The 17,787-nt window shown below is 43.9% G+C and overlaps 1 protein-coding gene across 2 annotated transcripts in view; it reads left to right on the top strand.

The window, feature by feature from the left end:
* Positions 1–5,532: 5,532 nt before the first annotated feature.
* The window catches only part of zic6 (zic family member 6), a 94,149-nt gene continuing 81,894 nt past the window's right edge, over positions 5,533–17,787 (top strand). Inside the window, exons 1-2 of one of the 2 annotated variants that reach the window (XR_004632121.1) lie at positions 5,533–5,857; positions 12,928–12,989. Coding sequence is in view for 1 of the 2 variants with exons in the window: in XM_034689973.1 (XP_034545864.1) it covers positions 5,806–5,857; positions 12,928–12,989 (114 nt within the window). In the remaining variant the exon portion in view is untranslated. The remainder of the gene's footprint in view (positions 5,858–12,927; positions 12,990–17,787) is intronic. The other variant, XM_034689973.1, reaches the window with a different exon arrangement.

The raw sequence follows: 17,787 nt of genomic DNA, 5'->3' as shown, positions 1-17,787 counted from the left end.
TGGGTCACCATTTCTCTGCCCATTTGCTTAACATAGGGTCATACATCTCTTAGTGAATGCTGCTTGATGGGATTGCCTTTTGGATTGGGGAGAGGAGGGGGGTTGTGGGTTTTACATTCTATCACTCAAGAGATTGACACATTCTATGAAGTCCATATGGACATGTTAGGGATATGGTAGATTAAAGGACAGAGGATGAAATATTCAGATTACCGCTTCACTTTGTAGCACTGACAAACTTTGAATTCTCTTTGTAGAGGCCTCTAGGCTTGAACCACTGCTCACAAGTGTGATATTACTTTCTGTAACATCACACTTGCCATGAGTGAACACTGACCTGTTTAAGCAAGCAATAACATCAACGGCATCCCCTCTGTTGCCTTTGCCTTCAACTGGGATGTTTGGTTACGTCAGGGGGTGTCTGATCTCCCTCGGCCTCCATAGGGTCTCGTTGAGAGTGACCACTTTGTGACAGCTGGGGCGTGTTTGGCCTGAAACGTAAAACCAGGAAGCCTTTGAAACATAACCACAGCCTCTACAGGAAGAGGTTGGAAGTTCACTTTTATTTGGAGACTCCAAAGCTTTCTTCTGGGACACGCTGGGGTAGGTCAGGGACACCACGAGACACCTTTCTTTGAGTGTGTATGCAGCTGTGGGATGAAGTAAAAGTCAGTGTTTGGGTGGCGCTAAGCTAAGTTGTATTTTTAATCATGTTTCAGCCAGTATATGAAGAACAGGTCATTGAGATAACCTCCAGTTGTCACTATCTTACTCACTCAAACCAGATCCCCACACATGCGGCATGTACACACTGCCACGTTCGTTTTTATATTTCCTCTACATGGTGCCAATCTGCCACAACAAGACAGGCGCTGAGTGAAAAGATTTTAAAATGCGACTCCAGCACTTTCGTGGCAGGTCCTCTGTGTTAACAAGATGGTAGTTAATGGTTCTGCTTTTACAGCGGTGGTCGCATGTATAATTAAGCTGCTGTTGTATTTGTCATAAAAATCACCGGGGGTGCAGGAAATGTTGCAGGAGCCGTTTTTCACTTTGAGCAGTGGAAAATTAAAACCGTCAAACCTCACAATGTTGTTTTGACATCATTCCAATGTTTATGGATTTTTCCTGTGTGGTGGTTGAGGTTTGGGTATTAAAAAAGAAACACTTAAGGGCCTCACCTTGTGTTTGTTGGGGGAACAAAGGTTGCAAAGTTTGCACAATGCACATTGTCACTTCTGGGAGGTCTTGCCTCCGGTGCTGCTTGTTGAGAAACATGTTGCATGTGCACAATTAATGGACGTCTGGCTGCTACCTGCATTGTTCCTGAGTCAGACAGTCCATGTAACAATATTTAATCCATTTGAAGTACAACCAGTCCATCATACTGGGGGATTTACTTCATTAGCATGTCATGAGAATAATGCTGAGGCACAATTTGAAATGGGAGTGCAATCCTATTGTAACAGGTTTTGCAAAGCCACACTGATAACCTCTTACCCCAGATATCGCCACATCTCCAACAGATGTGTATGCATGCACGCTAGAAGCAAAGGCACAAACAGTGAACTCTAAGTAGCCTCTCTGGGATTATCTATAAGTCATGCAGTTTCCAGAAGCAGCCATCATGCAGACCGGGCAACCATTTCCAAACAATCACTCTGACAGCACAGAATTTTGAAGTACTGTTTCATTTCCGCATTTAGAGGACAACCAAAGCAGTATTAGGAATGAATCGCTTACAAGGATTACTGGAACTTAAGGTGGCAGCTTGCTGGCAGAATGTCACGCACTACAGACGTATCTCAGATAAGCCTGATGTATGATTTACCTGCATGGCCCCACTGATATCTATGGAGATGAGCCTTGGTGTCGTGTTGGCCCCGGTGTCACCTCCACAACACCAGTTCCCCTGCCATGCTGATGTCTGTATCTATGCTAATATGGGGATCAGTGGGGTAGAAAGCTCATCTGGCTTTATCTTATCACTCTGCTTCTTCACCGCATCACCACATACCTGGCATGCTGCGCACATGAAAAGATGTTAGCCTCCTTCATCTCTCACCTTCACACTTTTTCCCCTTTTTCACATTTCTACAATTCAACTTCTGATTTTGCGGCAAAAACTTCTGTGATGCTTTTATTAAATTATCACCCATTGCTTTTCTAGTATTATGTGCTAGACCTGATAATATCTCAACAAGAGCTCAATCACAGTTTATTTCAGTTCCTGACATCCTGATAACGCTGAAAAGTTTGAGATATTTCCTCTGTGATAGCTTCCAAAATAAAAAGTCAGAACAGGAGTAGATCCAAAAAAGTTACACTGTCTTCCACGTCAATTTATTTTTGGTAGCGAACTGATCCGTCCAGACAGTAAATCCTGTCTGACTTAACTAACCTCCCCGCCTCGTCCCTCTTAGCCTCTTTGTCTCCATCGCGCCCTCCCTCCCCGCCTGCCCCCCTCCCCTGGCATGATTATTTCTTATCATGTATTTATTTGTTTAATCCACCCCTCCCCCTACAACACTTGGCGGCCCCCTCTGCCTATGCACGAGCTGCCTGTCTGGCAGCGAGGCCCCCCTCACCGCCCCCCCTCCTCCACCTCCTCCTCCTTCTACTTGTCTATATCCAGTCCCCATCCCATCCCCACCCTGCTCCAGCTCCAGCCACAATGGGCGGATGTTGCTTCCAGAGCTTCTTTCGGGAAGGAAAAAAAAAGACCCCCACCTCAGCACTCTATCCTTACATCCCTCCCACTTGCATGTGGCCACCACTAGCCAGCCTCTATGCACACTATAAATAATGGATGCATTAGCATGCATGAATATCTTTTTTGAGGGGGGGGAGTGCCTTAATTCATTATTAATCCCCTTGAAGGAAAAAAAATGGGCTGTGGTTGTGGTGGAGCCAGGCCCCTGCTAAACCCCACTTTTGGGACTGCTTGTCCACACTGTACTCTCTTTTTTGCTCCCAAATTTGCTGACCTGCTCCACCCACCCGACCATACCAAGCCCCCTCCTTTTCAAAGCTCCTCCTTCTGAAGCCCCAATCTCACATCTCATAAAATCACATCTGGAATGGTGGGGTAATCTGTCTCTCATTTTGGAAATGGAGGGGGGGGGGGGGGGGGGGGGGGGGGGGGGGGCAATTGTGATCCTCGGCTTAACATCTCCAAAAACGGCCAGGCTAAGTTTCAGTTTGTTGATTGGGAAAGAAGATGGACACTTCTGCTCTGGTCCTGGCTTCACCTCCTTTATAGTTAATATCAGGAGCAAAGGGATGTTCTTTTTTTTTCATTAAAGCTTGGGTAGTCACAGATTTCCTGACTTTGAAGTTGCCATCAGTGCCATTTGGTTGGAGAGCAGGGCTTGGCTGTGGGAGGACAAAAATATGGTTTAGGGTGAGGGGGGGCTGACATAACAAATGTATACAAACCTGGTTGGAGAGCTTTGAGTCGTGTATGTGGGTGGGGAATTATCTGTTATTTTTAAAATTGGAACACTATGTCGGATATTGAGGACATTAGATCGAATACATGGGTTAGAGGTTAAGCGCATGTGTTTCACTGAGATAAATTACCATACAGCAAATTAATAAAGCATGTGGGCCTGTGTGTCTGTGAGCAAGATATAAGGTGTGTATTTTTATGAGTGTGATCCTTTTGCATCACACACACACACACACACACACACACAAACACACACACACACCCCTCTTCCACCACTAGGTAGCACTGCCTGCCTCACAGCCTCTCCTCCTGCTTGCCATAGTCCTTTCGACTACACCAACCAATCACAGACCTCTGCTGCAGAGCCACATGAGAGTATCTTCCTATCAGAAAATACTACTAACACACACATAAGGATGTAGACTTAAGCACAGTCCTACACAGACTGGATATCTGCCCGCCTTACTCACATTCATACAATGTACATAATCCTGTTTGTTTGGATCACCATGGCGTATAAATATAACTAATCCAAATGACAAAGTCAAATACAGCTTCATTATGACTGTGTTGTGAGCATTTTGTTCTTTGATAATAATGTTGCAATTTACTAAAAAGGATGAAAAAAAAGTGCATGTTTTGTCCTGAAATATAGTTGAAGATTTGCTATATTTGGCATGATTTAAAGGATGAAATATGACCTACATATGATCAAAAAAGCAAGAAGGAGGTATTGGCCTGTTTATATGTCAAACTTAAAAAAAAAATCCAAGATATATTTTTCCAGTCAACCAATTCTAGCTCATGTCTGGTATTTCTCTGACTTAAATGCCTACAATAATAAAAAAAATCAATCAAGCATGTTTAAATTAAACATTTGGTTGGGAATTTAGGGGCCCAAAAAGATTTTATGAATGAAATAATTTGCTGCCACAACATTCTCCACATAGATTAGCTACTGCATTATTTTAATATAGTTATCCTACTTAAGATGCCTTTGGAACCTCTGGCAGTGAGTAGCACAATAGGCCAATACCAACTAGGCTAACATTTAACTGACCCTGCAGACCTAACATTCACTTTTAAATAATAAAATCTCTGTGAGGGTGTCTCTTCTCTGCATTCCCTGCACTGCTGTCTATCAAGTAAGAGGATGGCAGCAGGGGTTGCTTTGTTGACACAGAGAGGACCTGGTTTCTGGAATGTTCTCAGTAAAATGTTTGAGATCTCAGGGTCTTCAGTCCGAAGACGAGGACTGGGGGCTGGTTTTGAGCTGGAGGCACCACACTGTGCCTCTGAACTTCACTCAACCCCCTTAAATTCCTCTTACTGGGCAGGAAATTGAAATATTGTGCAGTATTGGCATGCTGATGGTCATCTATCATAGGGGCCTGTGAGGGGGGACAGGTTGGGGTAAGGGGAGACCTTCTGTAGATCAGAGATGGGCTGGTGGGCCTGGGTTCAAAGGTAAAGAGGAGAGACCGGAGTGAGGAAAGAGGATAGCGCTCTAAGCAGGAGACTTACAGGCTTCCAACACCCATCATCACCACAGTGTGTCTCACCCTCATCACACCAGAGCAATCTATCTCCCAAAGTATAGGAGAAAATCACGGGTCCACAATTTGGTCAAGTTATCTTAACTGTGCATTAAAGCACATGCACACACATGAAAAGCAAGTATTTCCTTGAAGTTTAAGCACCAAAGTGAATTAGAAGGTTTAGAAAAGCAATGTGTATCATAGACACACTGTGGATAAGGACCTGAATTTAGGAGTTATTTTCGACATCATCTAAATTTGGCATCAACAGGTGTTCCAGTTGTCTCTGACGACTATAAAGGGACGTATGTGCTTGATCTTATTCTGAAATGTTGTGAGCATAGTCAAAAAAAGCCAAAATGATGATGCTGTCTTCGTCGTTGCATAATCGTGACCGTAAATGCGCACAGCGTAGCAGGAAATGAAACTCGCCGGCGCATCACAGGGGGGTAGGATGATGTGGATGTGACTGGTTATATAAAAGTATAGGGCACAGTTGGAGTGAACTAGATGAGATGATGCCTGTCATTTTAAAGACGAACGCGCCTTTCTTGTTTGCGTCTGGAAATTCCGCCTCTTCGTGACCTTGTGAACTTGCCTTCCGCGTGACCCTCGACAATTCCCTCTCTGACGGCTCCCCGAACACCCCTCCACATCCTTGTGCTCATTTGAACAGGCTATTACCCAGGCAGGAAGTGACATCAACGGGTCCAAACTAAAAATATGTCGCAGGACGGGCTGTCTAGGATGTCCAGGACCGGTGTTTGTAAAGAAGGATGCCTTGCACCGGCTCTACAGAGTGATGCTCATTGAAGGATGCAGGAGAGAGCGCCACACAGGCGAGCCAGACAGACGCACTGGAGGCTGAGTGAGTCGCCTGCTGACTGAGTGCTTAAATTCCGTCACTTTCATTCATGCAAGTTCAGACATGGTGCCATACTTTGCCCTGTCTGAAGTCTGTGACGCAGCGCAGAGCAGAGGCGAAAAGACTTATGTAGTGAATTAACGAATGGTGTCCGTGTCGCTCTTGAGAGACGGGAGTGAGGTGTGTAGTGCGATGGAGCAGACAACACCACTGTTTTGACTGGAATAGCAGGAGGGAGGAGTGAATTCCGCGCGGGGTTTATCAGTGCGCTTTTGCGCGTTTTGATCCAATAAACTGTACAGATGATATAAAAGTCTGATTTATAATGACAACACTCATAAAATGAAACGACTGTGTTGAAGTTTACCAAGTTGGATGTGCGTTGTGTTGCTTTGTAATCGTCCTCTCAGCACATGAATGGCGTCTATTTTTATCCGTCCAGTGCGTGTGTGTGTCGTCCTCACCAGGGAAGCTCTGACAGACCCTGCCGTGCGTCCAGACTGAAAGTGCTGCAGTCACGTGGTGTCTGCTATTATCCACCCGCACGTCAGGTACAGCCTACTGCTGTGTGCAGGCAGTGTGAGGGTTTAGTTCCACGATAAGACATAAGAAAGATGAGTAGGAAAGGTGTTTTTCACTATGTGTATTCTATATTTACATAACAGTGTTATCTCATGTGTATTAGTTCCAGTGTATTAATATGACTGTAAAAATAAATATGAATATCCAACACTGCACAACCCAGAATGTGCTGTATTACCTTTATAATTATAATTACAGTTTAGGTGTCTCGCCGCAGTGCCTGTCATAGAAAGATGGACAGATGGACATTATGTTTGAAGATGATGAACAGGCTGCTAGCATCAGCTCACCACCTGCTGTCCTGACTGTCAGCACTTAGTCTGACATGAGGTGGAGAGGTCATAGTTGGCCCTGCAGATAATATTTATAATATAATACAGGCACATCACCAAGCATACCTAACCCTCAATTTTTGTCAAACTAAGAACAGATGTTTTGTCAAATGACATCTGTATCCTTATAGCCATCTTTACATGCTGAGATTATGTGCTTGAATATAGATGTAAGGCGTTAGTTGGGATATTGATGCATGTCTTGAAAGCAGCATGGTGTTAATGACATGACTCTTGTTTGAAAGGCAAATAAATCTCTTTTTTAGTGGCCTTGAATGTAAAGCGCACACTCACTTGCAATAGTGTCCAAGAACACTTGTGCAGAATTAGCGTGCAGAGGGGCTGAGTCACACTTCATTGCACCTGGGCCCCTCTGCTTTTTACCTCAGTGAATTGTTCTATTGTAAGCCAATAGTAAAGGCTGAAGATCTTACAGTAAGCCTGGAGGTCATTGAAGATGTTTAATTGGCTCTAAGTGAGTCTTCAGCAATGTGAAATAATGCATGAGCTATACAGTTGTGCTGCTACTGTATGCACGTGTGTGCAGTAGCCAATGGGATTACTGGTGTATATAACTCATGCTGCTGTTGCCTGCCTGTCTGGGGTGATAGCTTCATTATTCATGGTTGCGTGTAGACAGCAGTGCTTAATCTCTGGGCTGAATGGGGCGGCCTGTGACTTCTGTTGTAAACGCTCTTGCTCGGTCAGCCTTATCTGGTCCGTGCGGAGGAATGGAGGGGCGTGAGAGAGAGAGTAAGACCTAAAGGTGGCTAAAGCAGCTATGTGCCCCGTTCTGAGGTGCAGTTTAAGGCCAGGAGCAATTAGCTAGACCGGACCAGAGAGCAGGGCCATATATTCTCTGTGGTGAAAGGGCCTGGGCGGGGGGTCTATTGGTACTCGACAGGTGCAGTGAGAGGAAGGCGTCAGGAGTGGAGGGAATCGAAACCAGAGATGAGGCCAAACGAAAGCGTCTGTGGCTTCTGGGGTCAGATGTTCTCCTTAACCCCTGGAGGGTCTTCCTGCTCAGACACTGTATCTTTGTGAATGTACGAATGGGCATCTGTGCATGAGTGCTCGGTTATCTTTTTGCATGGAAAAGCATGTGTGACCCAGGGGCGAGAAGAACCGGGGGGCGTGTTTTGAGTTGCCATAATCATCTGTCTCACTTTATCTAGCTCACACTCTCACAAAGAACACCGGGACCATTTTTTTTCCTGTTTAAACATCCATGTGTCCACTATTATTATACAGCACCAACCATGAAAAGCTTTGATCAGTCAAGTGTAACAGCAGTGGTGAAAGAAAATCCTGTCATGATGTGTTTTGACAACTTTTTGATACCAAAATTTGCAGCATTGATTCTTCTGTGCCATTACATGCAGGAACAATTTGGACTTCTCTGTCCTCTCTGCAAAGGGGGACACACGTGAGTCGTTGTTCTGGCCGTTCCAGGGAAGAAAAGCGGAGCTGGCCGACCATGTCGTGAATTTTTTTTTCCTTCTTGCTTCCTGACTTTTCTGCTTGAACTCAATAATCCAGGATACAGCCATTACAAATCCTGCTGTCTTGACTTGAGACCCCAGACAGGAGACAGGCTGTGCAACTTGGTTTCATTTAGCATTCCTCTGGGCTTTACGGGCAGGTGTTTAGCATTACTGGCAGGATATTTATTGGCAACTTTAAAAGGCAACTTTTTTGCTTACCTCTCAATTAGGCACACAGACATGCATAGTGTGTACTGTAGATGCAAGCACACATGCACAAGAGAGCAAACAGAAAGCTCCATACATGCTTGAAACTAAGACTGACAGCTTAGCAGAGCATATTCACTCTCCCCTTTTCAACACACTTTACGCCTTTTGAAGCACAGATCCACATCCTAAAAATCCACCCTTGACCCGTGACCATCTCTATCTCTCTGTATGCACCCCCGTCTTCTTCCCCTTCACCCATTATGCCAGGTCAGTGTACGATGTGGTGTAGAAATAGGGTTGGAGGCATGATGGGGATGTGTGGCCTGTAATTACCGAAGCTTAGCGGGGCCAGTGGCTGTGATGTGCAATTCTCAAATCAAGGTGCAGCCTGAAGACTCAGCCGGGCCCTGACTGCTGCCCTCTGCTACTTGATTGCTGGCAGCTGGGTGAGCCATGTCAAGTGGCAGGCTGGGAAATGTGAAATCCCAGATAAAGCACAGAGCCCTAAAAAGCCATGAAGCTCCGGTAATGAGGAAAGTGATGGGGTTTGGGGGTTTGGGTATGCTCAGTAGCCAGGCAGCCGCCAATGGTAACTCTGTCTGCTGCTCCCTCTTCTTCGTGTGTCTGTGTGTGTGAGAAAGAGAGCAGAGGTGAAGGTGTTTGTATATTTGACTTTACTAATCCTGGATTAAGAAGGATCCACCAAACTCCAACAATGAAGAACTGGTGGGTTAGGTCGGCACAGCTCTAGATGCAAGCGCCCTAAATCCTCCAGGGTCAAGCTCAGACATAAATCATAAACCTACAGCACATCCTGCCTTTGCTTCTCATGCTTTCCCAGAACCAGTTCCTTTGAAAATCATGTGGAAACCTCTAACGCTTCCTGCTCAAAAGCAGGATATAATTCTTGATATTAATGACGGCAGTCAGATTCAGAAAGATTCTGGAGCCATTGTAATAGTTAAACACATTCCTAGTTTTGTGGAGGCCATTATTCCTGCTTCTTAATCACCCCCTCGGCTTTTATAACCTCACCAAGCCTCAGTGTGTGGCTGGGGGGGAAACCACATGTGGGCAGAGACCAGGAAATAACCACACTGCCAAGCTCCCCCTTATCTAAACTAACCACCACTAACAACACACAGGACACTGGCATGTATATCATCTCAGAGTACTTCAAATTAATATTTTTGTAACATTTGACACCACTTTTCACTGGGGATTACCAGAACAGGTAATGATAACATTAAGCCACAGTTAACAGCAATGTTTGAAAATCATAGAATTGATGGGAAGGATGAAACATTTGCACCCTCAAAATTAGTGTTTTCATTTAAATGCTTTTTATTGAGGTAGCAATAATAAAACATTCAATTCTACAGATATTTTCCTCCTTTTCAATTAAATGAAGTAAAACAAAAATAATAAACAAACATACAAGTCAACAGATTTAGTGAATAACACTAAAAGAAAAACACAACAACAACAACATAGAGGAAAAATAATACTTAAAACCACCCACCCCTCCCCGCCTCCACCATACCCACCCACGCTTACGGGACTTTACTTCCTGCCACTCCAAAGGAGGCCATTAATGTTGTCAAAATTAATGTTTTATGGATGGCCGCTTTTTGCTCGTCACAAAAGCGGTGAGTATGACGTCACAAAAAGATGGCCGCCATTGGAATATGGTCTAATGCTGAGATATTTGTATAGCGCTGGGTAATTTGTGTAACTCAAACAGGAGGAAATTGTGCATTTGTTAAGTGTATCTGAGTATCTTCAGCTCCAGATTTATACACATCTGTTGAACTTTTGAGTATTTACAGACATGAATACGATATAACAATAAACCATGGTGCCAATGATCAGTGTAATTATAGGATATATAATCCTGTGCAAACACTTTATTAATAGAATCACTGTCAGCTTTAATGCATTAATTTTGTTGCCATTAAGGTCCAAAATGAACATACAATTCTCATTTAAATCAGGTGTTATTTTGTCCATTTAGGCACACCATAGTCAAGCTGCCACAGTGTCTTCCTGCTTCCAGCTGACACTTTAGTGGAAAATAACCACACCACTGTGCTTTTCAATGACTCATTTCATTTAAAAAAAAAAACTCAGTTGACAAGTCAAAATTATAATAGACTTTGTGTCAAATTAAATATTTATAACTTTGAGTTTGAGCTACTACCTACTAGCCAGGTGGTAGCTCAGTCTGATTAGAGAACACAGGTGCGGCTAATCAGACTGATGTCAGCCATGCTTTGTATTGTTAACATGAACTTTAAACTGTATTGAGATGCGGAATATGAAGTAATAATTGACAATAGATGGCTGTAAGTGTCGTGGTAAACTATTCCAATTCTGCAATTTATCACAATTTATAAAACAATTGTTTGTCAGCCCTTTATACAACACTGGAATGAGATTCTCAAGACTTTGGTCACAAAGAACACTTGTTAAAATGACCAAACTTGACTGCTTTAGTACTTAAATGACTTTTTGATCACCAATTAACACAAAGAATGTCTCCTGCTTTATCTTTTTGTACCAAATCAGTTTGACTGTGGATTGAATTCATCTCCTGAATTTGAAGTAACTGGCTTTTGTTTAACCCAATAGTGATGTCCATCCATGCATCCATGCATCCATACATCCATGCACCCATGCATCCATCCATCCATGCCTCCATCCATCCATCCATCCATCCATCCATCCATCCATCCATCCATCCATCCATCCATCCATCCATCCATCCATCCATCCATCCATCCATCCATCCATCCATTATCTATACTGTTTATCCCATTCAGAGTCAGAATCAGAATCAGAATCAGAATCAGAGTCCTGGTGGTGGCTGTAGCCAACCGCAGCTGTCATTAGGCAAAAGGCAGGTAAACCCTGGTCAGCTTGCCAGTCAATGGCAGGGCTAAGCACAACACACCTATTGGCAATTCACAGTCACTTCTTAACCTAATGTGAACCCACTAATACACGGGAGAACATGCAAACTCCACACAAAAAGCCCCCAGCCGAGATTCGAACCAGCAACCTTCTTGCTGTGATTAGGCTGCACTGAATGTTATATATTCATTCATCTGTTTTATATGTACCAGATGTTGCTCAGAACTAATCATTGTCTTGGCTAACAGTCTCATTGTTGCAGCTAACCTTTAGCCTCTAGCCTCTAGCCTCTAGCCTCTAGCTTGTATTTGACTGTAGGTGTGAAGCGGCTTTTTTTGTCTAATGGTTTAGTAACAGTCAAGTGAAACACCTGGGTGCTCAGTCACCAAACAGAGCTAGTTTGCTGTGACGCGCTGTCACGGCCAGTTTGATGATGTAATTTACACAGGTCACAGCCGTGCATACTGTTTAGCGGGTGAGAAGCAGGGGGGGGGGGGGGGGGGGGGCTGGGCATAGAGAGTCACTCCTGCTTGTTTACCCTGCGCTTGGTGACCCCCTGCCAGCGGCTACATCAATTATCACCTTTGAGGAATGTGGGAACCTTGTGTTAAATTCCCTTTGACCCCCCCTGTTGGAGGGGGTCAGGAGGTGGGCGCTCTCCCCAGGGGGGCCATGCAGGAGGTGGGTGCCGGATGAGCACCGTGTGTGTTTATGTGTTTATGTGTGTGTGTGTGTGTGTGTGTGTGTGTGTGTGTGTGTGTGTGTGTGTGTGTGTGTGTGTGTGTGTGTGGTGGTCCAAGGATATTCCTTAGATCTGCATCCTTGGTCTCGCATGGTGCTTGAAGACCCCCAACACTGTAAACAAGATTTACATGGAGTGTTTACAATGTAAATTGGTTTTTGAAAGTCTTAATTTTACTTAAAGAAGCACTGAAGGGGGTCTTGGAGCATATATGAGACCCAGGCTTCCCATATAAAAAAGGATTCAAGGAAAAAGTCCAGAGACTCTTATATTCATTCTTGTAAATAAACGTGTTAAGCGACAAAAATGCCTGGTGCACAACAAATTTTTGTACCTCTATTACAGTAAATACAACCTCAATAAATGAGCCCCAACTGCTGGCACACTTTAGAGACTTCAGCATTTGTGTTTGTTTGTCTCAAGCTGTTTTTGGTACACAAGTGTAAATCCCAACTTTACAAGTCAGTGTAGGCTGGCTGTTAATGTGTATGTGTGTGAGCTGAAGGGGAAAAAAAGAAAGAAGGTTTATGCATGAGAGGTATGGCCTCCACTTTAGAAGGGAACTATGTGTGAACATATGACATGTTTAGGCACAGGCATTTACCTGAACACACACATCTTTTTCCACCTCCATCTTCCTGTGCTCCATATCAAATGTCTTCTCTGGTGTGAAAAAAAAGTTTTTGGGAAATAGTATCATCTGTGCAGTAGAGACTCAAGACACCATGCAAATTGATTGCATATGGGATCACTATACTGTGACCATGATTGATGTTCAGAGCTTATGCATTTTTATCTCTTCTTTTACAGGCTCTCTATCATACCTGTCTGCAGAGTGTGCTGCTGCAGCCGGCTACCCGTCCAAGTCTGAGGTAAGATGCAGAGCACATGAGCAGTGTCTGGTTTCAGTGACAGTGTTGACATAAAACATAAGTACAGTTTCTTGGGTGATGTATTGCTAGAGGTACAGTTGCAACAGCTTCAAAGTCAGGAAGGAGGAAGTAAGAGTCTTCCTGGAATGTCTCGTCGGTTTTAACCTCAGTTACCCCGGGACCAGCCACTGCACTCTGTCCTGAGTTGTCTGTGTTAAGCTGTGCATTGATTAACTCCTCCTGGAAGGCAGCCACCCTTGAAATTTAAGGGCCTTTACACGTTGTGACAAACCAAAGTATCCCCGCAGTGTCATCAGATCACCACGCCACTTCCAATTAGTGGTCAGCTCAGACCCCTTTTTTTCGCCTTGCTGACAGGATGGGAGAAGTGCACTTGGCCTTATCCCTCTCCTAAAGATCCTGCACTCTCATCATTTATTCATGCGTGCACAGGCAGACAAAACAACACACACACACACACCCTGTGTGAGGACCAATAGCTGTCCGCTGTAGAGATGGTATAGCTGATTTAGGGCGGGGGTGAAAAGGGTGGGACCAATGCCTACTTTCTTCCACAAGGTACAGTCATACAATGACCGAAGAGGGTAATCATGATGCAATGGCCCAAACAGTTTCCATTTGGAGAGACATGCTGCAGACTCATAAATAATGCTAATTCAAAACCTAAAAGTGTAAACATATGCACAGACAGAAGTGTGCTATGAAAGACTCTGTGCCACTGAGTGCCCCTACAGGACTGGAGCACTTTCATTGTGATTTGTGTGTGCAGCATTGTGTTTTGCATCTGTTCTCTGGGTAGTTTTTTTTTTTTTAACTCTGCATCACATACTATGTTTGCAGCACATTTGCTGTTAATGCAGTTATTTATATTTATTTGCAGCATGCTCTTTCATTTACATCACAGTTCTGTTGTTGCATTAGTTTTTGAAAGTGCATCATTTATAGATTTGCAGCCTATTTCTCCTTGTCAATGGCGTTGTGGGGCAATTTCTCCAAGCTTCAACCTCTGGTGTTGAAAAATGAAGCAAATGCTGGGGTACAAAAATCTGCAGCTCATTGATGGTCCACTTGAAGCTGGCTCCAAAATCCCAGGAAAGCCCATCAGAGTACATATTTTAAATTCCTGGGGCTGTCACAATATCAGAATTTCACTTCACGGTATATGTCGCCAAAAAAAAAGAAGCACATTTACAATGTTATTGTGATATTTATTGAAAACAACATCATCAGTTGGATGAATCTAAGCCTTTACAGTTCATTTCTTCTTTGGCAAAATACTCTGAACAGGTGCATAGGGAGGCGAAGAGAGAGTCTGTAACCATAATCATATTAAAAAATGTACAAGAAAGAACAAGTACACTAACAATGAATAGAGTAAAGGCAACTTAATAAAGTGGTATAAAACATCCACAAGGCCCAACATCTGACAACAATATGCCGACGTCTGCATGCTGTAAGGACACAGCGGTGGAGTTAAGCATAATTAGGCGTGATTGGGGGTGCAGCTGATTTGATTGACAGGTAGGCGTGTTTTAATGGTTTGTAAGGTGGCTAGGCTGTAGACTCAGTTGCACCTCTTTGCAAGGTTCTAAAGTAGTCAGAAATTGTTTGGAGCCAGCATTTCCAATATGATGTCTTCCATACTTGGCTTCATAATGCATATTTGGAAACCAATGTATGACAACACTGAGACTCTGTCCATATTTGATCAAATATTTTGATAAAATCTAAAAATTTTATAAAATTATTGTCCGTAATTGAACTTCTTCAGTGTTGTCATGCTGATGTAAATGTTTGTCTTTTCTGTTCTCATGAGGATCTGCGTTCCTCTGTTTGAAATTGCAGTGTAATGTTGATTCTAAGGAATGGAGGAGGTGGGTAGGGTGCACTTGTCTGTAGTCTGATAAGGAATTCTTTGAGGAGAAGGCTATTTACTGAACTTGAGAAAGCCTTTTGATCTCAGTTATCTTATGCTAATGAATCTGGTCTTATGTGTGCATTGTAAAACAACTCTTTGTCTTTGTTTATTTAGATTGATTCTATGCAGAGCCTTTATCCTTCAGACGCTGTTGTGTCATTTGCATTACCCTCATTTCAAAGATAACAACAGCGGTAGCAGTGTTTCCCTTTAGTTTGTCTGTTGTGTGTGCAGGAGCAGACACAACCGAACTCCCTCACTGTTGTTTATTTTTTTGTCTTCTGTTTGGGGGCCTGACTGTAAGTAAGCCTCCTCTCCCTCTGCATACACACGAGCAACACGCTCATTCACACGCGCTCTCGCATGACTACACAAATGCACAAACAGGGCTTCAGCCTTGACTGGCTCACGCACACAAAACACTCTCGCTTACTCACTCGCTCAGAAATTATCGTGGTAGTAAAACTGGAGGGGAAAAGCAAGGGAGACAAGGAGAGAGGAAGAGAGATGGAGAATAGGGGTAGGGGGGAGTAGAGGGAGGGAAAAAAGGAGGGTGATTGTCCCAGCAGAAGTATTTTATCCCCAAGCGGTTTTTAAACGCTGCCATGTCCGTGACCCAGTCATGAGGACAAGCTATTGTTCTCTAGCTATTGTTGTAAGGCTGACGTAAGAGGTTAAAGTTGCTGAAGTGGCATGTAATGCTGTGTATCTAGCGTCTGTTCAACACAAACTTGTCATTTAAAAGAATAAAATCAGATTTCTCTTCACAAGTGTGCAGCAGCTTACTCATGTTGTGCTTTGAAGGATGTGACAGACGTGTTTTCTTGCTACTCTCACTTTTCTATCTCTGTCTGTACGTCCCTTACTCTAGCTGTGTGTATATGTGTGTACGAACGGTGTGTTTGTGTGTGTGTGTGTGTGTGTGTGTGTGTGTGTGTGTGTGTGTGTGTGTGTTCTCTCTGGTCCGCTGCTTTGGCACAAAAAGGAAGACCAGGCCGCCCCATTCTTTGTTTTGCTCCTTGTAGGAAACTCGCAGCAAATTGTGGCTCAATGAGGCGTTGCTGTTTTTGTGAGGTCTGATAAAGTGCAAACGAAACCGTCTGGACCCGCACTGGCCTTGCTGCACTGTTTTGTGTTGAAGATGTGAATGTAGGTCTGTGTGATGCTTGGTTGGTGTTGAACATTAGGTGATGGGAGGGAGAGAGGGAGGGAGGGAGGGAGGAAGGGAGGGAGGGAGTATGGACCATTCATAGAGTTTTTAAGATGTCACCCCATGTTTGGAGCTGCTGTCTGCTGGGTTTAATTGTGATGAGGGGATGATTAGAGCGCTGCTTAAGACTTGAGGAGAGTTTTCTGCCGTGCTCGCTTTCAAAATCCCAATATTGTCGAGTTCCCGGATAGCGCCAACATGACACACTTGTCAAAGTGATCAGAGCAGGGCATATGTGCGTGGGTGTATTGATGTGCATACGGGAACTAGCCCAGTTTTTTACTTCAATGCATTCATCCAACACCTGCAGTAACTACTTACGTTGGGTATGAAAGGGATGACTCACTAAATATGCAAGAATTTCAGGAGGATTTTGTACTCCTGGAGTTTGAGCACAACTCGCTGGAAGCAAACAACTACTTGAACATGGTTTTTAAGAGTTTTTGGATGTAGGATTGGAAAATTTTCAAGCAGTAAAGTATGGAAATATTATTAAATAATTTTTGCTTTTAAAGAAAATGTTGTGCACCGGATGATGCATAGTTCCACTTAAATTACACCATGATGACTTTTTACACCTACTCTTTTAAGTGTGAATTTGTGCTCTCTCGAGGTATGAATTTCCTGGAGCGGATAAAAGTTCCACCTGAGAAAAAAAAAGGCCATATGCATACATAGAAATTGGGATAAATCTAAGACGGGCGAGCTTTAAGTATCTCATTTCCAGAGCTTGATTTCCTCACACCACTGGGATGCGCGTGGAACAAAATGCTGTGAAGATTCTCAGATCAAGTTCATTGAGTCAAGCAAAACAAACACATGGTCTGGGAGATAGACAAAGAAGGAGGGTCTTGGGTGTGCCATGGCCCTTGTCTAAAGCGGTTATGGGGCCCACATGGGCGTTCTGCTCTCCAGAGGCTGTTGGGGTAATTATCTGCAAGGGTGCACGTGTGAAAGTGTGTGTGTCACTGGGAGCTTGTTTCTGCACTCATGTCTGTGGGGTGCACATGGGATTGTAGCAAGTGCTTGATGTTTCCTCACAACAGGTCCAGCATCCTGGTGCTTTAGCTCTAAACAAGATCAAATGTATATGCAACCCTACTGTATATACAATTTTCCATGCTGTTATGATCTATATATGCAAACCGAACAATTATACCTGCTTTATCCATTTTTTCCTTGCATCCTGGGGTTGGGGTAAGGGGATCTGGGTGTCTCAGAGGAGGAGCCAAGAGACTGAAGAGCCATCTTTTGACATGGGGCAACGAGCTCGACGGCACAAAGCCCCTGTCCCCTGCTTCTCCATGTGGAAAATGGCAGGAGAGTAAGAGAGGGAGGAGGGGAAGGAGGCAAAAAAAGTAGAGGATAAGAGCAGGAGGGAGCGTCAATTAGTGGGATCTGCTAATCACCAGGGCAACACTCATTTAATTGACATGTGAAATCTGAATTAATCTAAGAAGTGGATAGGCAGGGCCAAAATGGGCCGGTCGTCTTAGGTCTGCTGCTTGAAGCCGAAGAGGCGAAGGGACAGCTGAGGGCGCAAGGCCGGAGTCTTTGTTAGATGTCACTGTGTTGTTATGTGAGAAGGTTGTCAACGGGGAGATTACAACCTATTATGTCTTTGACCCGTCTGGATAACAAACTCAACG

The sequence above is a fragment of the Notolabrus celidotus genome, chromosome 8, assembly GCF_009762535.1.
Source record: "Notolabrus celidotus isolate fNotCel1 chromosome 8, fNotCel1.pri, whole genome shotgun sequence".
NCBI lineage: Eukaryota > Metazoa > Chordata > Actinopteri > Labriformes > Labridae > Notolabrus > Notolabrus celidotus.
The sequence above is the reverse complement of the archived record's forward strand: the minus strand, read 5'-3'. Positions and strand labels throughout refer to the sequence as shown.